We start from the raw sequence: 25,025 nt of genomic DNA on the forward strand, positions 1-25,025 counted from the left end.
ATCCTGCTTTGTTTGTTTTAACTCTACTAAACTAAAAGGCTTATGGACCAGGGGTGGTCTGAACTCCCTCGCTGTTTCCACCAAGGGCAGGAGCTGAGTTGCCTTTCTCCTTGGTTGAGGTACATACAGCACCACCACCCTCTTTGTGGGCCCCCCTTTAGGCCTCTCTGGATATGGGGGCAGCTCAGAACAGGTGGGAACCTGAGGAGGATCTCTTAACACCATAGTCTTACTTGGCTCCAAAATTCCTTTGCAACACTAAGGATTTTCCCATAAATAAAAGAAAACTTGTGTATATTGTAAATATATATATATATATTTTTCCCCCTAGTTTATTTTAGTAGTTAATATTCATGATACTAGAATATTTGAAAATATTTAAGAACATACTTTTTAAAAAATGGGAGGTAGTATAGAAAGAATCTTAAAGCCTGACTTTGAAATAAAGTTCCTTGCTTTTTTCTAGGTAATGTTTTGTAGGTGCTTAGTAAATTTTTTCTAACTTGAATATGTTAATAGACTTAATCTGTATTATTTCTTTATTCTTGTTTTGCTTTGTTTTTAGGAGCTGTTTGAACTTCCAGTAAGTGAAGAATGTTTACTTGTTACCTGAGTATATTTGTTTTTATTCTGAAAGAATAATAAATGCTCTGTGCATCTTTTGAAACTATATAGGCTATTTATGAGATAGGAATTGTTCGCCAGTTCCCATTTTCTTCTGCTTTGCAACGTATGAGTGTGGTTGCAAGGGTGCTGGGGGATAAGAAAATGGATGCCTACATGAAAGGAGCACCTGAGGTCATTGCCAGTCTTTGTAAGCCTGAAACGGGTAAGGAAATAACTATGCTTTGGATAAAATTCTGATATTTGTATAAGCTCCTATTAGCAATTGTAACAATGAAATATGCTTTTTCTTTTAAAAGTTCCTGTTGATTTTGAAAAAGTTTTGGAAGACTTCACTAAACAGGGCTTCCGTGTGATAGCTCTTGCACACAGAAAATTGGAGTCAAAATTGACATGGCATAAAGTACAAAATATTAGCAGGTGAGGTTGATGAGCAGCTTTCCTACAGTGTTTCCAGTATGCATCATTTAAGTTTATATAAGTCATGCACAATAACTGGCACCTGGTTGGGCATTTATTGAATAGTAATTGAATGTATGCAAATATATATAATATAGTGTCCTTTTAGGTGATTGTGGTAAGAGTACATTTTTTCCCCACTATCTAATTTCCTTTGTTTCTATGTTGACTATTTACTTATGTTTGCTTATATTATTGTAACATGGTGTGTTTTTTCTTAGAACTCTTTGAAACATTTTCAGTTCATTAGTTAAATATTTATCCAGTGCCTACTGTGTGGCAGGCACATTCTGGGAATAGTAAACATAATTTTACAGAAGTTTATTTTCTCTGAATGACCTCTCACTTTTGCCCAGTGGTTGGATTCAAGTACCAGTTTAGTCAGAGTATCATGAATCGCAGTAGCCACTCTCCTCCCACCCCACTTCTCTCCAAATCCCCTCACCCCACAAGTCAAATGGCATTACCAATGTCCCATTTCCATCTATGTATAAATATGGGTTTCATATTCAAGGGTTGTCACTTGTCTAGACTACCTACCTTTGAGGATAGCATTTTTGTTTAGAGATTTTTACATTTTATAAGCAGAAAGGAATATCCATTAGCTTTCCTGATAATTTTGCCTATTTGGGGGTGGTGGTCATACTCTCTTTATGAGTGTTTAAAAATAAAAGACAAAAATTTAAAAAAAAAAAACAAAAAACCTGTACCTAAATGATCTGATGCATATGCGTGGTTGGGAACCACAGATGTATCATGTTAACATTATATCCTAATTCCTCCGAGGGCACATTAATCTCTTCTCTATGGCTTCACCTTTTGCCAGTTTCCCCTTAAAGACTTACTAATTTACCTATAGTTCATGAGCCTTTCATTCAGACATCTTTCTATGCCATTGGATAGGCTGTTCCTTCTGTCCAGAATACACTCTCCCTCCCTGTCAACTTTCTTCTTTCTTTTTCATCTTTCGCCCGGCACCCTCTCTGTGGTTCCATTCTATCCTGTAGGAACAGGTTTTAGCATTTCTCTTAGAGCTTCAACCTTCATATCTCGAATGCTGGGCTATTCATTAATTAGGGGGCAAGATTTCCATGAGCTGTATCATTCACAGGAGACTTAGGAAACCAACTGAAGCCGGAAACTAGTGTCCTATAGCAAAACGGCTCTGTGCTTTTGACACAGTAGTTTCACGTTGATGCCACTTTATGCTTTCAAATGCAGTTTCAGTTTTCAAGGCTTTTTTCTCCTGTTACTACCATCAGTATCATTTATATTAATTTTCTCAACTATTCTTTGATACTTTTACCACCCATTGTTATATATTACTTTTTTCAAAGATGTTTAGGTTTCATTGGTATGCATTTCAAACACCTTTTGTGGAATTTTTGTGTAGAAAAATCACTTGGTTATTGAAAGTCTGTAATTCTGGCCCCTAACCTCAAGCCGCCTTTCCCCATTGGAAAAAAACACTCTATGATATAATTTTGGTAGCTTGAGATTTCTTACAAATGCAGCTATATCACTGAACAGACTTTATCTAATATCATGCAGAAGCATGCGTTATTAATATTTTTGTATGCCTCTCTGGTTGCATGTCTGTTTCCAACAAAATGGTCTTGAGAGTTGAGATCATGCCTTTTCATCTTTGACCTCCCAGTGACTAGCATAATGCTCGATGCACTGTGGATACTCAAGTCATTGAAAAATAGCATCTTGATTATTAATATTTTCAAAGACCCATCTCTGGGTACTGAGTAGATCTCATTGTTGGACTGCTAATCGTTCTTGTATTGCATTTCCAGCATCCAGAATTGTGTTATAGAATTGATTAAAGACTTGATAATGAATCTACTATAACTGTATCAAATGTGCTTGTGGTACAGTTTTTCGCTTTTAACATTTAAGTTAGGGTATGTTGTAGGGGGATAGTAAAGAATAGATTTATGCTTACGTATTTTTGCATAGAATATAAGATGAATATTCTTTAGTACTAGTGTTTTACAAAGATACATATTTCCAAATGATTTTTATATTTCATATTTCAAAGGTTAAAATTTAATTTCAAAAGTATTTCTTGGGAATTGCTTTTTCAGATTAAATTTTTTTGAGATATTAAACTCATAAATGCACACATGGTTTATTCAGCATATAGAATGCTTGAATTTATAAATATTTTAAATTGCTTTATCAGCATGAAGGGAACAAGACTTACTCTCTTTACTAAATCACTATGTATTAAAACTTCTTTTTCTGCAGAGATACAATTGAAAACAACATGGATTTTATGGGATTAATTATAATGCAGAACAAATTAAAGCAAGAAACCCCTGCAGTACTTGAAGATTTGCATAAAGCCAACATTCGCACTGTCATGGTCACAGGTTAGACTTTATAAAAGAACACAGGAAAAAATTAAGCATGACTCTTAGAGTTCAAGTTATATATTATTGAGGAATGATCAGTTAGTTACAAAAGCATATCATATAGTAGCTCCATCCTATGTTGTCCTGTTTTAGCACCAGATATTTTCCTAAGGTATAAGATAACTTTGCAGTACTCTCTTTGAGGTCTAGGAAATTCTATAAATAGAAAGTATAGTGAAATAATAAAGGGTACACTATACTTTTTGTTGTCTCTCTTTATTCATATATTTCTTATAGCTCTCATTGTACCTTGTTTTGTGTTAGTTACTTGTAGATTTGCCTTCTCTGCTAGAATATAAGGTTCTTGAGGGCTAGGAGTATGTTTTACTCATTTTGAGTCCTCTGCCATTTTTAGAACAACTAAGTGCATAGAAAATGATTAACAGATTTTTGTTAGAATTAAATTTTTATGTCAGATATTATATTTACTGTTCTAGGTTGAATTCATAGTAGTGAAAATAACCTCTTTTTTTGGTTTGTTTTTGTTTTTTTGACTAGTACATCTGAATGATTCTTCTGGTGCTACTATGCTGTTGATAACTTCAGATAACTTCTATTCCTTAGCTATGTAAAATTGTGGTAGCTCTGGTTTTTTTCCTTAGCAAACAATCAGATTTAAGATGTTTACTTTTTGGCATTTATGTGTTCAGTAAGACTTACATGAAAAAGCCTGTGTACATTTTTTTGTTTTAAACTATGAGATCCATCTAATAGCATACTTCTTGCCATGTATCTCAAGGTAACTGAGTCCATTAGCATCCCAGTAATTCTAAAGTTTCATTGGTCAAGGCACTTTTCATCTGTATCTCTTCTTCCTCCTTCTTTGCCAGAATATATGTCTTTGTGTCTCTAGGGTCGCAGGAAGACGCCCCTGAAAATAGTGTGTGAGAACTAGGGAAAGAAATACCTTGGTTCTGGTAGCAATGGGATCCCCAAACCTTTGTCTGCTTCTCTCCCTTAAGATCCTGTCCTTGCTTCTCTTCAGTTCTTTCCTTCTCAAGATGAGAAGTTGTTTCTCTTGCTTTTTGTTACATCTATTCTCATTAGCTTTCTTAGCTTTTTCTTTTTGCATAATCTTGCTTTTGTAATTCATCCTTTTCTATGCTAGTGTTCTTACACAGACCACCAGTCACTCACTCTTAGGTTATTTCAGCAAATATTTATTGAGCACGTGCTCTGTATATAGCACTGTGCCATGTATTGTGTGCATACAAATAGTGCATGACTGGAAAAGATTGAAAATTGTATTTGGCTTTAAAAATTGTGGGTGAGAATGTTTTGTCTGTTTAGCGTATACATGCTTTGCATGATTCGAGGCTTCCTTTGAAGTATTCCCAGATTTTGCTACTTTTAAACTCTAGGGGTAAGGACCATAAAACATCCTCATTCTGTGTAGCCCTGTCATGGGGACTGTAGTAGATTCTCAGTAAGTGCTTGTTTGGTACCTTCATCTTTCCATTTTAATTTTAATGCCTTTAAAATATTTTGAAAATTAGGTGACAACATGCTGACTGCTGTTTCTGTGGCTAGAGACTGTGGGATGATTCTACCTCAGGATAAGGTTATTATTGCTGAAGCATTACCTCCAAAGGATGGGAAACTTGCCAAGATAAATTGGCATTATGCAGACTCCCTGACACAGTGCAGTAATTCATCAGCAATTAACTCCGAGGTAATGTCAAGATTAATTCTCCATTTTGAAGCTTGCTTGTTTAAATTTAGTCTGAAAAACTAAAAAGTAGTTCATTAAAACACAATAAAACAAAAACTAGATGAAAATAGAAGCCTTAACTAGCTCCTCAGATTATGATTCATTAGGACTTGGGTAAACCCAGGAATCTCAATGTGTGAATTTAGTTATTTAGCCAAAATTGAGAACCATAGTCTTAAAGTATGAGAATACCGAATATTGATCTTATTTTTAAAGTAATTATCGATAAATGATGCTGGTGGTCCATAACAGTCATGGATCATTTCAAAATGAAGGTGATATTTAATCTTTAAATTTGGAACAAACATATTTAAAATAGAATTGTGTTACTTGGTTTAGATGCCTAAATTTTGTTCTGACTGTCTCATACACAGGCTATTCCAATTAAATTGGTCCATGATAGCTTAGAGGATCTTCAGGTGACTCGTTATCATTTTGCAATGAATGGAAAATCATTTTCTGTGATACTGGAGCACTTTCAAGACCTTGTTCCTAAAGTAAGTGATTTGGGTTTATGTATGTGTTCACATGACTATGTTGTGAGCAGTATTTTTAAGAAATTCATATTTTTTTTCCAGTTGATGTTGCACGGCACTGTGTTTGCTCGTATGGCACCTGATCAGAAGACACAGTTGGTAGAAGCATTGCAAAATGTTGAGTAAGTATTGTTGGAGTTTTGTTTTTGTTTTTATGAATTAATTTCACTTTCGATCCCAGAAAAGTAACTAATATTTTATTCATATATGTAATTGTCACCTGCAATGAGGTAGGTGAAAACTTTAAGTGCTTCTTTATAAGAGGCTTATGTGCTTATTTATTTTGCTAAAGTATGGTTTCTACAAGTCTTTCTCCAAGTAATACCTTTGAGGTAGAGTTCATTCATTCAGGAGCTCTATCTTGATAGAAGTGACTATATATATAGTTTTAGTAAACAGTTATACTTAAAGTTTTGGAGGTGGAAATCTTTGCTGATAACTTTAAAAATGAGTATACTAAAGATTATGTAGGCACAAGCCTTTTTGCACTAAAGATGAGGAAATTGAGACACTGAAATGATTTGCCTATATTGTGACAGAAATAGGACTATAGTCCACGTATTTCACTTGCAAGTTGGTGGTGTTTGCAAAGCAACATGCCTGTGGTCGTTGTAATAAAAGGATTCATTAGTTTCAGGGAGGAAATTGGTCTATTAGCTCTGTATAGAAATCTTAGTTAGTTAAATGTCGTGTATTTTAAGGACTTAATTAAAATCTTAAAATTGTTTTGTTTCCCAGCTATTTTGTTGGGATGTGTGGTGATGGCGCAAATGATTGTGGTGTAAGTATAGTTTTTGTGATTTAGTTTTGTAGTTCTTATTCTAGCCTAAATCATATTCATAAAACTTAACCACTTTTCTTGAAATTATTAGGCTTTGAAGAGAGCACACGGAGGTATTTCCTTATCAGAGCTTGAAGCTTCGGTGGCATCTCCCTTTACCTCTAAAACTCCTAGTATTTCCTGTGTGCCAAACCTTATCAGGTAGTACAAATTTAAAATTTTCTCATCCCTTTGTATCTTGCTCTAAAAGTACAGAAGGGAAAATTATCATAAAAAGTAACATAAATTGTTTTATTGGTGTATTAGCAGATGTCCAATCTGTAACTTATAGTAACAGATTGATTGCTATTCCTCATCTCTTCCAGTTCTACTCTGGCTTAGTTCTTTTAGTGGACAAGTGCTTTGTTGTAGCTGCTTAATGTTGATGTTCATCTGTCAAGATATAATTGTGGTTTGGAGGAGGAGTTTAAAATGCTTTTATTCGCATACCAACATTTCTTTTCACAGGGAAGGCCGTGCTGCTTTAATAACTTCCTTCTGTGTGTTTAAATTTATGGCATTGTACAGCATCATCCAGTACTTCAGTGTTACTCTCCTGTATTCCGTGAGTATTAACATTGTATACAGGGATGGCACTTGATGTTAAGACATTTAAATTAAGATGTTGAGCATACATATTTGATTTTGAACACATCCAATAAAATGGAGTTTATATAAGTTGTATCTGTAAATTTACCTTTGGTTTAATGTAGTTTGAGTAGTAGATTGAAAATCTCACTAATCTGGAATAGCATTTTTCTTAATGCGAACAACTGTGGCTTCAGCCTTGGGAATAAATGATGATTGTATTCTTTTTTGCTTTTAGTGCAGATTGGACATCTTTCTTAGAACATTTCAAAATGTCAGGCTATGGAATATTTCAGAATTGTAATTAGCTTTGCCATACATCTATAGGAAATGGCCAGAATGAAAAAAGATGTTTCAGCAATAGTTCGTAGGACTTTATGCATTTAGAGAAAAAGCTAAGCAGTGGTATCCATAGGTATTCTATTGGATTTTATAATTGAAGTGTTCTAATTGTAGATTTTTCTCTAAATGGACATTGGTGGCATCCCAAAGAATCTTTGTGAAACTATCCCTTTTTACCATTAGTAAAAAATATCAGAAGGAATGGTGTTATGTTAAGGAAGCTTCAAGATGCTAATTTACAAGGTTGAATATTTTGAGTAAAATATTTATGTTTTCTTTTTACCAGAAAACTTTTTAAAGGTTTTTTTGGAATGATTTTTAAGGAGATGCCATTTATACTAATATATTAAATTGAATGCTAAAATATATGTTATATTTGATTAATTTAAAAGGCAAACGCATTTCAATTTTAAGCAGGTCCAAGTGTCATTTTGAAGTCATCACTATAGGGGGGAAAAAGACAGAAACCTGGGGATAATGCTATAAAAATGGTTCCTGAAAACTAATTGTTTTAAAAATTACTTCTATAGATCTTAAGTAACCTAGGAGACTTCCAGTTTCTCTTCATTGATCTGGCAATCATTTTGGTAGTGGTATTTACAAGTGAGTAATTTGCTTTGTTATTGATTTTAAAGCATATGAAATTCCTATGTGACTTCTTAAACTTTGGTAAATTTACATCAACGGTTGTAACATACCTCATACGTCTCCACAATCCTTATAAATAAATAAAATTCTTTTATTACTGGTTCATATTTTTCCCCATTTGTTTTCCTGTTCTGTCTGTATTTTTTTCCTTAAATTTAAAATTTATTTAAATTTCAATTTCTTTAATTTTCCTTAAATAAAGCCATTCTCCTATGTAACTAAATACACTTATCAAGATCGGGAAGTTTAACACTGATATAATATTATCTAGCCCAAAGTTTATTTTCTGGTTTTGTCATTTGTCCCAATAATGTCCTTTATCCTTTATACCCATTTTTTCCCTAGTCCCCTAGATTAGAACCAGGATGTAATCTAGGCCTACAAATTTCATTTAGTTACCATGTCTCTTTAGTCTTTTTAAATTTGGAATAGTCCCTTTTCCTTTTTTGGGGCATCTTGCCATTATACATTTATGAATCAGTATAGGCCAATGAGTATGGTTTTGTCTGATTTATTCTCATTAAACTCAGGCTAGGAATGTCACGGAACCAATACTGTGCTCTTCTAGATGCATCATATAAAGAGGCATGTTCTAGCATTGGGACTATTAATATCAAAGTAAATAATGATAATGGGATATGACCCACTGAATCAAATAAAAATTCACAAATCCATCTATAAATAAATAATTGAAAGAGGAGGGAAAACTCTTACATAAAATGCTAACCAGTAAGTACAGAAGGACTGTTAGACTATGGAGAGATTCTGGTCTTACTGGTATTACTATAATCTTTGCTGTGGGAGCTGGTTCTGCGCATTGTAGGATGCTTAGCAGCATCTTTGGCCCCCTTCCTACTGGATGCCAGTAACACTCTCCAAATTGTGACAATGAAAAATATCTCCAGACATTGCCAGCTGTTCCCTTTGGGTGCAAAATTATTTCTGGTTGAGAACCACTTAGACAATCTTTAGTAGATGATAAAACTAGTGAATGGAAGATTGATGAGAAGCAGGGTTTTTACACCATCCCAAAGTATCTTTTTACAAGTTATTAATTACAAAGGAAAAATAGAAACTTTACAGTGGAAAAGTTGGAGGACACCACCTAAATAAGTGATCAAAGCCTCTTTTTTGTAATGTTCCTGCTTTGTTTATATTGCATTAAACTGTTAATTGTCTTTTTGAGAGGAAGAAATACGTATTTTAGTTGTTTCTTGTTAAGATGGATGAATTGTAGAGTGCTAAAGTTAGGGATTTTAGTGTACCCATCACCAGATTAGTGTACATTGTACCCAGTAGGTAATTGTTGATCTCTCACCCCTCTCCCACCCTCCTCTTTTCTTGGTTTCCAATGTTCATTATATACTTTATATCCGTATATACCCATTGTTTAACTCCCCCTTATAAGTGAGAACATATAGTATTTGGTTTTCCGTTCCTGAGATACTTCACTTAGGATAATGGCTTCCAGTTCCAAGTTGCTGCAAAAGACATTCATTCCTTTTTACTGCTGAGTAGTACTCCGTGGTATGTGTGTATACATACACACCACATTTTCTTTAACTGCTTATTAGTTGATGCACACTTAGGTTGATTCCGTATCTTTGCAGTTGTGAATTGTGCTGTGAAATATGTATTATTTTAACTGTAGCTTTGCAATTAAGGATTCAGAAAATAATGGGTACTTAGTTAAATTTATAAAGGTCATAATTAATTTTGTAGTTTTTGTGCGTATATTTAGTATTATGTTTATTTGTACTACGGTTGCCTCTTAGTTCCGACAGAAACGTAAAGAACAGATTATTCCTGAGGCATTTTTGAAACAGCCTAAATTGTTTACTTTTACAGATTACTTAAATATGTATGATAATCTGGTTTGGTTTTAGGAGATTTTCATATGAAAGAATTGTTTGACAAAAACAATTTTTTTTAAGTTGCTAAATGAATCTGATTATGTCTTTTATAGTGACAAATCAATTCCAATGCAAACCTTTCCTCTTGTCTTTTCAATATAGTGAGTTTAAATCCTGCCTGGAAGGAACTTGTGGCACAAAGACCACCGTCAGGTCTCATATCCGGGGCCCTTCTCTTCTCGGTTTTGTCTCAGATTATCATCTGCATTGGATTTCAATCTTTGGGGTTTTTTTGGGTTAAGCAGCAACCTTGGTATGAAGTGTGGCATCCACATTCAGAGTAAGTTGGTCAATCCATGTGAAAAATCTGTATAAAATGTGTGCAACATGTATGATGTAAAAATGAGTCTAGAAATTTATATAAAAGTTTTCATGGAGATTGATTTAAATGCTTAAATAGTTTGGCCTGGATTTGCTTTTGTTACATTGTAACTCCTATTTATAGGAAGGTGTTCAGGCAAAGTCCTAATAATCACTGCCAAGGTAGGACTGTAGACCAGTTTCTTAATTTGCTGCCGAGCCTTTCTTTTCTTATCTGTAAAATGAGGAAGTTGGTATTAATCTCTAGGGCCTCGTCTAAACCCAGAGCATTTGTGCTTTTAAATTTTCTTCCTCCAGTTTAAGAAATGGCATTTTAAAACTTAAAAAACAAGAGGTGGAATTGTCTTAACTCTTTCTAGAGTTCATTTGTAGCAGATTAGCATTTTGTTACCACTTACTTGTGTTTACAGTAGCTAATGTTTTAGTGATGGATGTTGGGGTCTTCTCGTACTCAGTTCCGTGCAGGCCTGACAGTGCTGAAGTAGAAATGAGGGAGAACCATAGCTAAAAACTACTGAGGCCATCTCAGTGCCAAGTGCTTTCCTGGGCATTTACACAAGTCATCTTAGTCTCCCCAGTAACCCTGTCATGAGGGAGGTGGTACCCACATTTACAGGTGAGGAAATAGGCTCAAAGAGAATAAATACTATTTTTTCAGCATTAAAGAATGATAGAGCTGGGCTGGGTGCGGTGGCTCACACCTGTAATCCTAGCACTCTGGGAGGCCGAGCCGGGCGGATCGTTTGAGCTCAGGAGTTCAAGACCAGCCTGAGCAAGAGCAAGACCCCGTCTATACTAAAAAATTAGAAGAAAATTAGCTGGACAACTAAAAATATATATAGAAAAAATTAGCCGGGCATGGTGGTGCATGCCTGTAGTCCCAGCTACTCGGGAGGCTGAGGCAGGAGGATCACTTGAGCCCAGGAGTTTGAGGTTGCTGTGAGCTGGGCTGACGCCACGGCACTCTAGCTCAGGCAACAGAGTGAGACTCTGTCTCCAAAAAAATAAAAAGGAGGGGGGGATAGAGCTGTCAAACTCATGGTCTGGTTACTTTCACTATGCTAAAGTTATTCATAAAACCAAGGGGTGCTTGATCCTGATTTTTTAACTAATTGGAATGTTTGTCTAAAGAGAAAACCCTTAATACTCTTCTACCTGTTTTATGTATCTTATCTTGATATTGTTGAGTCTTTTGCTGTAAACAGCACTTTATTTCTATTTTCATAGTGATTCAGGTTAGTTAAGGTAAAATTGGTTGCTTTTGGGAAATGAGTATTGTTTACTAATGCAAAAATTTTTTTTGTGTGTTCTAGTGCTTGTAATACAACAAGAAGCCTATATTGGAATTCTTCACATCTAGACAATGAAACCGAACTTGACGAACATAATATACAAAATTATGAAAATACCACAGTGTTTTTTATTTCCAGTTTTCAGTACCTCATAGTGGCAATTGCCTTTTCAAAAGGAAAACCCTTCAGGCAACCTTGCTACAAGAATTGTAAGTTTGTTATTTATTGTGATTTTTACCAGGCCTTCCCTGTTTATAACTGATGTAGAGAAGAGTTATAACTGTCCTTTCCACAGTCAATTAGATCTTCACAGAAAGAATGAACCTAATGATTTAGATGGTTACTGTCTTGTTTTCTTTTTGTGGTAGTTGCCACCCTAAATTTAAAATTAAGGTCACCAGCGCTAAACATTCCTGGTTTTCACATCCTGTCGCCTCTGGCTCCAATTTTTATTTCTGCAACCCATTTTAGAGGGAGTTAGAATTGGAAGCAGGAACAGAGCTTCCTCATTTGGAACTGTGGACATTATACTTTCCTTCTGGTGGTCTGTATAGCACCTGCTGTCTTTTCTTTATTTCTGACACTGGGACAGCCAGTGTTCACCTCTGGAATTCTTGCTTTCTGTCATCTTTGCATGCCACTGCAGAATGGCGGCTTGTGCCTCCGTGTACTTGTCTGTTTATGGCAATAGCATACAGCATTTTGATTGATCAAAATTAGGGTCTATGGAAAAATATCAGTTACTATATATAAATCGCAAGTTTTTAAAAATTGAGAATATACTAATGTATGGGACAACTTTTAGACTTTGCAGTATCTTGGAGTGACTAGGAGTTACTCTCTTCCTAGAATTGTGAAGAGATGTCAGTGTGGTTGGCAGAATGCGAGGTCAGATTTCAGCATGTCATAGGAGTAACAGCTATTAGCATCTCTATCTCGTAATAGAGTTTATAAAGCATTTTCACAGACATTATCTTATGTATTTATTTTTTTTACTTATGCCCCATGTGGTTTGTAGTGCAAATTTTGTTACTTTATATTTTGGACAGGTAAGATTGTAATTTGTTTTTACTGGTAATTTTTCCTTTTTTTTTTTTCTTTTGGAACTGTTTCTTCTCTAACAAATAACATTATCATATATTTATTAGTTATATATTATTGCATAACTATGCTAGTAACTGTTACTGAGTGATATTAGAACCATGCTGTGGGACAAAAAGCCTTCCATAGGTTTATCCCTGTGCTTCTAAGAGGATTTTATAACTAAAGGTAATACTATAAGGTGAATTTAATAATTAAGGCTGATATAAATGCTTTATTTTTAAGTTCATTATTTTTAAATTTCATGCAAATATTGAGCACATCCAAGGGTAGCTAAAAACATTTATGAAAGAGCATTACTTTTTTAATATAAAGAAAACTGAGGCCAGGAGTGGTAGCTCATAACCTGTCGATTGTATACTCTGAGAGGCCAAGGTGGGAGGTTCACTTGAGGTCAGGAGTTCGAGACCAGCCTGAGCAAGAGTGAGACCCACGTTTCTACCAAAAATAGAAAAAAATAGCCAGGCGTGGTGGTGCTCGCCTGTCGTCCCAGCTATTTGGGAGGCCAACGCAGGAAGATCACTTGAGCCCAGGAGTTTGAGGTTGCCATCAGCTGTGATGATGCCATTGCTCTCTACCCAGGGCGACAGAGTGAGACTCTGTCTCAAAAAAAAAAAAAAAAAAACTGATATTCAGACTGGTTCCTAAGTAAGTTGACTGTATCAAGAAAGTTAATTTTAGAGAAATAAGTAAATCTACCCTGTCCATACTCTTAGAATTAAAAGAGAAAGGGACAATATTAGTTGCGTGTTTTTAAAATGCATCTTTTATACGATTTGGAAAACATTTAAAAAATTAAATGCTTAAGAAATTTTATATTCTCATTTAATTGCTAATTGACTTGAATAAATACTACTTTATTGTTGACTACTGGACTATTTTTTTTTAAACGTGTATTAAAAATTGTATTTTAGCAGAAATACAACCACAAAACTGTATTGTCCTTGCTATAAGTATAAGCAGCTTGTGCACTTCTGCCAGTGGATAAACAGAAGTACATTCTGTTATTAAAAATGCCTCCTGAAAAATACAAAAGGAATGGGACAGCTGACATACACGTTTTGCTAGTTTTCACCTCTTTTCTGTTCGTCATTAAAGTCCACTGGAGCAGTTCTTTGCTAGGACCTGCCAGTTGTTGTTCTCTATTTATATGCAGTGTATAATGTATTAAATTTGTCTTGGGATTGTTTTTAAAAATTAATCCCAGTTTTAGATGTTTAAGGCATTCTCTCCAGAGTTTTTTGCTTTCTTCTCTTTCAATTTTGTTCTACGTATCTTTCTTTTTTTCTTTTTCTTTTCTTTTTTTTTTCTTTTCTTTTTTTTTTTTTCTTTTCGAGACAAAGTGTTGCTGTGTTACCCAGGCAGTGGCACGATCGTAGCTCACTATAACCTTGAATTCCCGGGCTTAAGAGATTCTTCTGCCTCAGCCTCCCAAGTACCTAATTTCAGTCTGTGGTTACCCATTTTCAACTAGTGCAGTTATATTTTCTCATTTGACTATACTTTCACTTCAAGGGCCATAGTGATAGGCACTTAATTCTTATACTCTCATTTAACTAGATGTGATTTCTTGGGATTTGGCTTCATTTTTTGCTGAAGTTTCTTGCTTGATCCCTGCAGTTTACTGCTTGTGAAATCCAATTCCTTTCTCTGTCTATGAAGGCATTGTTACTGAATTGCCAGTATCTCTCCTGTTCAGGGCCTATGTATCATTTTCCTGTCCATCTGCCATGACTAAATTGGTTGCAACAGTTCAGATACCTAGAGGTGGTACAGAATAAGGTGGCCTTAACAAAGATAAATGACTGTGAAAAGGAAGGGGGATGGAAATAAAATTGCTTGAAATTTGTGGTTATAGATCAGAGGCCCCAGTTATTGTTTGGAAAATGAACAAGATAAGTATATACTGGGGATGAATATTGTATGTATATTTACTTTATGTAAGGTTTTATTTCTGAGTCACTAAGGGAAATATGAAGAAAATCTTTTATGCTACCTTATTTTGATGCCATATTCCATCAACAAATCTTTCTTGGCATAAGCTGGAACATAATAATAACTTGAATTTATATATTACTTTATATTTTGAGTACTTAAAAAATCTATTTTTTCCTATGGGATTCTTATCACATCCTCATTTTATAGATAAAATAGATTGACTCTCAATGACTTGTTCAGCATCGTGTAGCTTTTTTTTTTTTTTTTTGAGACAGAATCTTGCTCTGTTCCCCAGCCAGGCTAGAGTGCCATGGTGGCAGCCTAGCTCACAGCAACCTCAGACTCCTGGGCTCAAGCAATCCTCCTGCCTTAGCCTCCTGAGTAGCTGGGACTACAGGCACACACTCCTGGCTAATTTTCCCTATTTTTAGTCACCTGGTTAATTTTTTTTTCTTTCTATTTTTAGTAGAGATGGGATCTCATTCTTGTTCAGGCTGGTCTCAAACTCCTGACCTCGGATTACAGGCATGAGCCACTGTGCCCAGCTGGGATCATGTAGCTTTGTAGAAGAACCAATCTAAAACAGAATCTAAAACTTTAGCGTAAGGAATACTCTTCCCTGGTCCCCAATGACCATCAATCAACACAGAATTTGTTTTGATAACTGTCTTCTGGCTAAGAATGTTTGCACTTTAATAGGATTACTAAGTGATCACTGATAATGCCAGAAGAATCCCAGAGCTGAGAGAATAGGCTACTAGAATTTATACCTCTCTAAAGTGAATACCCGATTTTTCCATTCTTGGTTGAAATTCTTAATTGATTTTTAAATTTGTGTGATTATGTAAGTCCAGCAGCCATCTAGCTCACATGGTACCTTTTCTCAGTAGTGCCTCTTTTTCTCTCGAGGCTAAACAAAGATAGATTCCATTTTTTGTTTTCTCCTTCGCATGGAAATCTTGTCGGATTTTTAGAGGTGAGATCAAAGGGATGGCTTTGGGAGAGAGACATGAAAATTTGAGAAACACTGTTTAGGGTAGATATGAGAAGCTTCTGAGCCTGAATCATTTTTTTCCTGACAACTTGCATGTGTGAAGAACTGGATCTCAAATCTCTTTTTGCTGTAATTGTAAAAATGCAGTAGGGTTTGAAAAGCATTCCGTATGGGTTATTACTTTATTGAAATAAAACTCTTTTGCAGTTTCCCTGGGTCTCTGTGGCATTTGTATTCTGACCATTTCCTTTTATCCTTTTTCTGATTTTGTCTTTTTTCATTTCTGTGTTTCTCTACTTCGAACCAACACTTTTCTAAGCACTTTTTCTTTCACTGACCGTACTAACTACTTGAATGACTGTACAATGTAAATCTACTTTAGTTGCTATATTTATGAAATAGTGTTACATTTGCTATTTATAATTTAGTAGAATTTTAAAAAAATAAAAATCTAGAAAAAATTGCTTTTTACCCAGCATGCATCCCACGTTTTTTCATTCTGTTGGTCAGTGGCTCATAGTGGCAAAGAATCCCTACTTTTGACATGAGCATTAGTACAACTTTCATCCTAAGCTGCTGGAACTACATACACATGTGTATATATGGTATATATAGTTTTTTTAAATAGTGATCTGAAACCCAGAGGTATTTATAGTTATATAAAATATATAAACATAAAAAATAAATACCATAGTATTGTTTCTTATAGAATGATAAATTGACCCATTGTTTTGCACTGCTATATTAGCAAAGATTATATTTGCAGATAACTCCCCATTTAAAAATAGCATTAAGACCCTTCATTTTCAGTCTATAAAAAGGACATTAACTTCTTTACCAGTCTGAAGGCTTCATGAAAAGGTTTTGATTATACATCGTCTTAGTAAAGTTTGAGTTTGAAGCCGACTTCAAATAGGAACTTCTAAATAAATGTTCAGACCAAAGTAAAAAAGGGGAAAAAGCATTTGGGGCTATTAATATAATTGGAAAATTTCCAAACCTCTCTTATGGCTTATTATTATATGAGTAGGCTTGTATGTACACACTTAGCAGAAAGGCCATGAGCAGGGAGTTTTATTTTTGACTTAGGAAAGTGAATTGAGTACTGCTGGTTGGATTTGCCATTCCCAGCCACCATAGCAAGCCATGAGGTTAGCCCACATTTAAAATAGTAAATCAACTTGAGTCTCTTGGCTTTTGGCTAACATTTTCTTTGGAAATATTTTCACAGAGTAAATCAATGAAAAAAATGGGATTCATTTAACAAAAATATATTTAAATTGAAGTTAGAATGCCTCTATTTAGGATTATGATATACCTTATACTGAAAATAAATGTATTCGACATGTTTACAATCAACAATAATTGTCATCAAATACATGTTTTAAATGATCTAATTTTTTCATATTTAGTCTAGTCCCTTATTTGTGAATTATATATTGGCCTGATTGTTTTACAAAGTAGCTATCTATCTGAGAGACATACAAATGTCCGTAAAGGTCTGTATCTTATTTATTTTTCTTTTCTTTTTTTTTTGAGACAGAGTCTCCCTCTGTTGCCCAGGCTAGAGAGTGCCACGGCATCATCCTAGCTCACAGCAATCTCAAACTCCTGGGCTCAAGCAATCCTCCTGCCTCAGCCTCCCAAGTAGCTAGGACTACTGGCATGCACCACCATGCCTGGCTAATTTTTTCTGTATATATTTTTAGTTGTCCAGCTAATTTCTTTCTATTTTTGGTAGAGACGGGATATCGCTCTTGCTCAGGCTGGTCTCGAACTCCTGAGCTTAGACGATCCACCCGCCTCGGCCTCCCAGAGTGCTAGGATTACAGACGTGAGCCACTTCGCCCGGCCTATATCTTATTTTTTAGTGCTGATTATTTTTTGAAGTACTTTTAAGGTTAAAGTTAATGGGCTTTAAATATCTGTAACATCACATCACTTACTTGAATCTTTTGGGGGCCCTGAACAATGTCTCATACTCTAGGAAATAACAGAGTGTATGCGTTATTTATTTCACAGTGTAAGTGAAAGTATTTAAAACCAGATCTAGGAATGTTGGTATACCAGTTGTTACTGGATACCTTTTTATTTAAAGGAATTTCCTAATTTAACTGTTTTACTTTCTTTTCCAGATTTTTTTGTCGTATCTGTGATTATTTTGTATGTTTTCATATTATTCATCATGTTATATCCAGTTGCCTCTGTTGACCAGGTTCTTGAGGTAAGGCTTAAGCACATCATTTATTACTGGTTATCTGATGGTTCATAGTAACTGGGATAGCAGTAGTAAGATGGTAATTATAGAAAGTTACACAGTATTGCATGAAATTTGAGTAGCTAAATGAGACTTCTGGATATCTTGTACAAGGGTTTAAGATTTATCCCCCTCCATTGCTTTTATGTTACTGGGGAAAGAGACTAAACTGTCTGCATTCCTCCCTGCCCCCAGGATCTCTTCTTTTTTATATTTTCTAAGATTCAGTTATGTTAACTCAAAGATATTTTAAAAAGAGTAAGGAACATGATTAAAGTAGCAGCTTTTATAGGCTATACCCATTCAGTCTCTGCATCTCGTTCCTTGTCCATTTCTCTAAAAACAAATTAGATGCCCCTTGGTCTTTAAAAACAAAAAAGCCCTTATTCCATTATCTGATTACTCTCTGTCCTTTACCAACCTACTTAGTGAGCAGTCTATACATGCTGCCTCTTTGCTGGCCATTTCGTTTTTCATTCTTTTCATTAAAAACTTCACGAATGGTGAAATACTTGTTTTTCATACAAAAGAATATGCATGCATGTTTAAGTTATTAAGCATAATAATAAAATTATAAAAAAAAATCCACCATGAATCCATCATCTAACCTAAAATAAGAGTGACTTTACCTGAGCTTCAAGTCAGTGACAAGAAGGGGGTGGGGGGGACAAAAACATAACCTTATCAATCAATAAGTCACACTCATGAACCTTTCTTCAAACACCTCAAGGGAACCCCTATTCTGATTTTTCCCCCTCATTCTCTTTCTTTTCATTATACACTTACTGTGTATATTTGAAGCCACAATAGATCGTTTTTGCCTGCTTTTGAACTTTATGAAAATGCTATCTTGCTCTCTGTATTTTTCTGTGACTTGCTTTTTCCCATCAACATTGTTTGTTGATACAATGTATTTCACTTTCATTGCTGTATAGTATTACATTATAGGAATATAGTAAATTCATTGCTCCGTTTTCTGTTGGTAAATAATTAGGTCCTTATAGTCTTTTCATGTATTAACTGGCTGCCATGAACATTTTTTTTTACATGTCTCTTGGTGTATGGGGGTAAATAATGGTGTACCAAAGAGTAGAGGTGGGAGAAGTTCACCCCAGGTACGAAAAATGAGGAGGTGTGCAATGCTGTAGAGAATTTAAAAACAGTAATTAAGCCTACTAAAAGCCTATCTGCATTTAAATAATTTTAAAGTACTAATGGAGTCGAGCATTTTTTCATGTTTATTGGTCATTTTTATTTCTTCTGTGAACTGCCTCTTCATGCCTTTTGTCCATTTTTTGCTACTAGGATGTTTTCTCGTTCTTACTTACTTTTAGAAGTTCCCATGTATTTGGCTATATACTGATAAATATCTTCTCCCACTTTGTGGCTTGTCTTTTTACTTTGTTTATAATATCTTTTTTAAAATTATAATTTTTTTAGTCACATTTGATAATTTTTTTTTCCTTTGTGGACTTCTTTTGTCTTAGTTCGGCAGACTTGTCCGTCTTAAAGTTTAATAAAGATATTCCTCTTTCACATTTAGTCTTTAATCCATCTGGAATTAATTTTATGTGTAGCTTTTGAATAGGGATCAAATTTTTTTCCCCTCATGAATACCCATTTGTTTCAGCATTACTTATTGAATAGTTCATCTTTTCCCACCCATCTTCAGTGATACCCTGTATCCTATATCAATTTTCCGTATATATGACTATTAGCCTGTTAGGGGCTCTGTATTTTGCTCTTTAGTGTTCTTTGTGCTAGTAGTTGATTGTCCAAATTGCTATAACTTTGTAAGGAATCTTAATGGTATGGTTAGGCATCTCACATTGTTGTTCATCACGAACTTTTTGGCTGTTCTTCTTAAATTTTAAGTTTAGCTTATCAAGTACCAGGAAAAGTCCTCTTGTAATTAGAATTACACCAAGTTTATCAAATTTGGAGGAGAATTGGTTAGTTTCCCTTTCTGTGAACATATCTCTTTCTTTCTTTCCTTTTTTTTTTTTTTTTGAGACAGAGTCTCACTCTGTTGCCCAGGCTAGAGTGAGTGCCGTGGCATCAGCCTAGCTCACAGCAACCTCAAACTCCTGGGCTCAAGTGATCCTTCTGCCTCAGCCTCCTGAGTAGCTGGGACCATAGGCACGCGCCACCATGCCTGGCTAATTTTTTGTATAGATTTTAGTTGTCCAGCTAATTTCTTTTCTATTTTTAGTAGAGACAGGGTCTCGCTCTTGCTCAGGCTGGTCTTGAACTCCTGAGCTCAAATGATCCGCCTGGCTTGGCCTCCCAGAGTGCTAGGATTACAGGAGTGAGCCACTGTGCCCGGCCTTCTATTTCTTTAGGTCTTCTTGACTTAATGTCTTTCAATAAGTCTGATAATTTTCTCTCTAAAGGTTTTTATACATTTTTTTGTTAGATTTATCCGTAGAGTATTATTCTTTTGTTCCCTTGATAAATGATAGCTATTTATTTATTTTTAGAGAAAGGAGGGGAAGTGAGGTTGGGGGGAAGAGAAGGGGGAAAAATGATGTCTATTTAAAATGACATTTTCTAATTCTTTCATGCTGGTGTATTCAATGTGATTATTTTGGATATTCATGTAATAACCAGTAAGCCTTGTCAGACTTTATTCAGACATATATATTTTAGATTTTCTAGGACTTTCTGTTTAGACAGTCATCATATATAAATAGTTATAAAATATGTATACATACATATATTTTTTTCCCCTGTGTGCTACTTGGCTTAATTACAAAATATTTGTTTCTGACAGTTACAGTCCTTATATACCCTCTCTCTATTTTTCATGTCTGTATATATTAATATATTGGTTGTAGTGATAGTTTTAATCCTTATCTTGGTCATAACTGTAAAGGGATTGCTCCTGCTATTTCATCACTGAATATATTGTTTACAGTAGATTTCTAGTATATAGCCTTTGTCAGGTTAAGGAAGCTTCCTTCTATAGTGTTGTTAACATGAATGGCTTTAAAATTTTATCTAATGCTTTTCCCACAGCTATTGAATGATCACATAATTTTTCTTCCTGGAGAATGTGGTAAATTATAGTTGGCTAATACTCAAATATTCAACTAACTTTGCATTCCTAGAATAAATCCAATTTGGTCATGATGCATTCTTTTAAACCCCCTGGATATTAGTTGCTGGTATTTTGTTTGGGGTTTTCACCTCCATTGCATGAATGAGTTCAGACTTAATTCTCTTATCTTGTATGTTATTGACAGTTTTGGGTAGGTATATGAATCTTATGGAATGAATATTCCATTTCGTGGACTTTTTCAAAAATTTAACTAGCTCTGTTTGATGGATATTTAGATTATTTCCAGTGTATTACTATTATAGATAATGCTGTATTATAAATCTTTGCACACTTTTATTGTGGACATATGTCTACTTAAAGGCTCAGTGTGCAGAAGTGGAATTGCTTGGTCAAAGGGTATCTAGAATTTTTTATTGAACTTTGGAGAGGTTGCCAGGTTATTGTCTTAGCAGCAGTGTGTATGTCTGTTTCCTTACATGCATCATTGAGGGATTTAGATAAGCACTTTAAGCAAAAGAGGAAAACATTATATTTCTCTCCCGCGACATGCCACATGTGTCGTCTGCTTTACAGCCAGACTTGCTCTTGAAATACTGCTACATTCAGCTCACCTCCCACACATTCATCTAGTCTAGCAACTAGCCCTGCGAATCTGCTGAAACTGCCCTTACCAAGGCCATTAACAATCCTCTTGTTGGTTAAGTCTAGTGAACTTGTCTCCTCCAAATGTTTTTTTCCAATCTTACTTGGCTCTCTAGCAGTATTTGACCAATTGGCTATGTCATCATTCTTAAGACATCCCCTCTGGAATTGTGTGATGCTTTGCTCTCCAGGCCTTTTCTTACCTCTATGCCGCTTCTTTTTCATTCTCTGTGTCGTGGCTCCAATCCCTCTGCCTATTCCTCAGATGTTAGTGTTCCTCACGTTTCTGTTCTTATCCTTGTCACCTTTATATTCAGGTGATCTCACCTACAGTTATGACATCACCCTCTAATCGCCATCTATGTGTTAAAAACTCAGCTTAGTTCTCACCACTAAGCTTTAGACCTGCATAGCCACTGACATACTGACTATTTCTTGAGTGCTCTACCCAATAGTAACCTCCATTTTAACATTTTAAAAACTAAGCTCATAACGTTCTCTCTCAACCCTGTTTATACTCTGTTGCTTGGTACCACTATTTATCTTAGTCAGAAGTGTTTGTGTTTGTCTGGCTATTGTTGTCTTGTCCTTCTCTTTTCATAGCCAGTCAGTTGTTAGATTCTTTCAGCTTTCTTATTCTGAATCTCTGTTGTTTTCCTAAGAAAGACAATAATGTTTTCCTAAAAAAGCGATAATGTTTTCCCCAAATCATGTTAGATCATGCCACTCCTTGGCATCTAGCCCAGTATTTTAGGTAATCAGTAAATATTTGCTAACTATAAAAGGATGAATACATTAATGTTTTTTTCCCCTTTATTTTTTTAGGCCTTAGAAATTAATCAGATTTAAAAGTAAAAACTTAGCTTCTTAGTTCTCTTATGAATTTGTCTTTATAATAATGTGAATTTTTACAATACTTCATTATTAGATTGGTATTTGCCTCATTGTTTAAAGACAGGTTTTTGTCCGGGCACAGTGGCTCATGCCTATAATCCAGGCAATTTGGGAGGCCATGGTGGGAGGATCACTTGAGGCCGGGAGTTCAAGACCAGCCTGAATAACATAGAGAGACCTTGTCTCTAAAAAAATAAAAATAAAAATCAGCTGGGCATGGTGCACCTATAGTCCTAGCTACTCAGGAGGCTAAGGCAGGAGGATCACAAGTTTGAGGTTACAGTGAGCTATGATCAGGGCCACTGAACTCTAGCCTGAGCAGCAGAGTGAGACCCTGTCTCTAAAAAAGTTAAAAAAGAAAGGGGGAAAAAAAAAGATTTTAAAGGTAGGTTTTTATTTGAAAAATAGGGACTTGTTAGAAATTTATGATCTAGTAGAGCATGGACTTTTAAGTCTGACTAGGATTTTACTCTAAGCTCAGCGAATTAATATTTTCTTTAACCTTGAGTTACTTAAAACTTTGAGTTTTATCATCTGAAAAGTGGATGGATATAATATATACATTGTGACATTGTTGAGGATTAAACAGATAATGTGTGTGAAGGTGTTTGGTATATCATAGGATTTCAGTAAATTTAGAAATTATGATATAGTGCTATATTATCAACGGCGTACAATTCTAACTTTAAATTTTTTGTCTTACAGATAGTGTGTGTACCATATCAGTGGCGTGTAACTATGCTCATCATTGTTCTTGTCAATGCCTTTGTATCTATTATGGTGGAGGTAAGCACTTCAGATAATCAAATGGCTGGCTACTTTGTTGATTTGGGATTCTTAGATAATGTAATGGTAAATGGGGGAAGAGGACAGGTGACATTATGGAAACCCAACTCAGTTTCATTTAAGGCAGATTTATTTAGCCTTCTCTTCTTACCTTTTCCTTGAACTGATAGTAGACATATTAAGGGATATGACTTAGTTGTACTCATGCAGGTAGGGGAAAATAAGCAGTGAGATACAGCAAATATTAGTGATGGGTAGCCCATTAACTGCTGAACTAGTAGCCATGAAATCAGAGTGGGCATTTCCCATCTGTGTTCTGGGATGTAAAGTAAAATCTCCCATTTAAGGAAGGAAAGAGTGAGAAGGCTTTCTCCAGGAAATATAGTGAATATTAATAGCAGGAGAGTTTATTGAAAGTATAAAATAATGACCACTATGGACTTAACTAATTTCAGCATTGATTACTGGAACTTCCTCCTTGGTATTTACTTTTAAGTGACCTCTAGAATTCTTAAGTACTCTTTTGATTCATCATATATTGTATAGTTACCCTCCTATTAGGATTGTCTTTAGGTCAGCTTCTCGAAAAGGAGCTAGCAAGTTCTCATTTGCTACTTATTAAACTTATGTCTGCTCTCAGAACTGTAATCATAATTCACTCCTACAGTAGCAATATAAGAAATGGAAGAGGGAGATATAATTGTGATTTTTAAGTTAAGGATTTCATAGCATAGGCTTTCACGTTAAAATTAAGGTAATTTGTCCAGAAATATGTATGCTTTAGTAGTAGTAGTCGCAGACTTAGAAATTATGCTTATTTTCAATTATCTCCCCAAAAAATGACTTGGTATTGAAATTTGGGATATTACGAACAACATGGATATTGTGGTACTGACCCTTTTATGGTGTCCAGTAGAATATATTTTTTCTATCTTACGGATGCTAGAAAGCACATCTAAGATACTGTATTCTAAAAGTGTTCCTTTTTCTGAAGTATAAGTTCATCATTTCAGTTAAATGCTATTCTTAATATCTAAAAATTATTTGTGTTGGATGCTGATGAAATCATACATATCTATAGCTACAGATATATAGATATAGAATTAATATTAGATATTAATTCAATGAGAACAACTCATTGTTAAGAAAAAGACTTCAAATTATATAAGCGTTGTTTTAATAATGGGAAAGACCTGAGGATTCATATAAAAACCATATTTTGTGGAAAATTTAGAAGTCCCATTTTATCTAGAATTTTATGATGATTTATATTTTTTACAAAAGTCCTGTTACTCTTTATCCTTTTGCAGTATTAACTGAAATTCTCTATATGAAAACCAAATCATGTTTTTCACTAATGATGCAGCATTGTATGAGTCTTTTAACATGTGCACATTAATAAAGAATTACTTAGTAATTATTAATTCTTAACTCACTGGAATATCTCTCAGAATTTCTTCCTTGACATGGTCCTTTGGAAGGTTGTGTTCAATCGAGACAAACAAGGAGAATATCGCTTCGGCACCACACAGCCACCACAGGTTGGAAAACAGCCCTTACTGTCAATTCTTCATGTGTATTGAGGCTCTTTTAGTTGTGTACTCAGCATTCTTTAGGCGGTTTTCTTGTGTGTTGCTTAACCTTTTTGCTTATGTCTGGCATTTCATTTCTTGTA

General features: G+C 34.9%; 1 protein-coding gene across 4 annotated transcripts in view; it reads left to right on the forward strand.

Annotated features, from left to right (window-relative positions):
* The window catches only part of ATP13A3 (ATPase 13A3), an 83,776-nt gene that overhangs the window by 48,959 nt on the left and 9,792 nt on the right, over positions 1-25,025 (forward strand). For 3 of the 4 annotated variants that reach the window (XM_069475198.1, XM_069475197.1, XM_069475200.1), the window contains exons 17-32: positions 566-583; positions 676-829; positions 924-1,044; positions 3,340-3,464; positions 5,003-5,178; positions 5,592-5,714; positions 5,796-5,875; positions 6,492-6,534; positions 6,626-6,735; positions 7,042-7,138; positions 8,034-8,106; positions 10,167-10,344; positions 11,699-11,886; positions 17,846-17,934; positions 23,270-23,350; positions 24,802-24,891. In XM_069475198.1, coding sequence (XP_069331299.1) covers positions 566-583; positions 676-829; positions 924-1,044; positions 3,340-3,464; positions 5,003-5,178; positions 5,592-5,714; positions 5,796-5,875; positions 6,492-6,534; positions 6,626-6,735; positions 7,042-7,138; positions 8,034-8,106; positions 10,167-10,344; positions 11,699-11,886; positions 17,846-17,934; positions 23,270-23,350; positions 24,802-24,891 — 1,746 coding nt within the window. The remainder of the gene's footprint in view (positions 1-565; positions 584-675; positions 830-923; positions 1,045-3,339; positions 3,465-5,002; positions 5,179-5,591; positions 5,715-5,795; positions 5,876-6,491; positions 6,535-6,625; positions 6,736-7,041; positions 7,139-8,033; positions 8,107-10,166; positions 10,345-11,698; positions 11,887-17,845; positions 17,935-23,269; positions 23,351-24,801; positions 24,892-25,025) is intronic. The other variant, XM_069475199.1, reaches the window with a different exon arrangement.

Source organism: Eulemur rufifrons, chromosome 7, assembly GCF_041146395.1.
Source record: "Eulemur rufifrons isolate Redbay chromosome 7, OSU_ERuf_1, whole genome shotgun sequence".
NCBI lineage: Eukaryota > Metazoa > Chordata > Mammalia > Primates > Lemuridae > Eulemur > Eulemur rufifrons.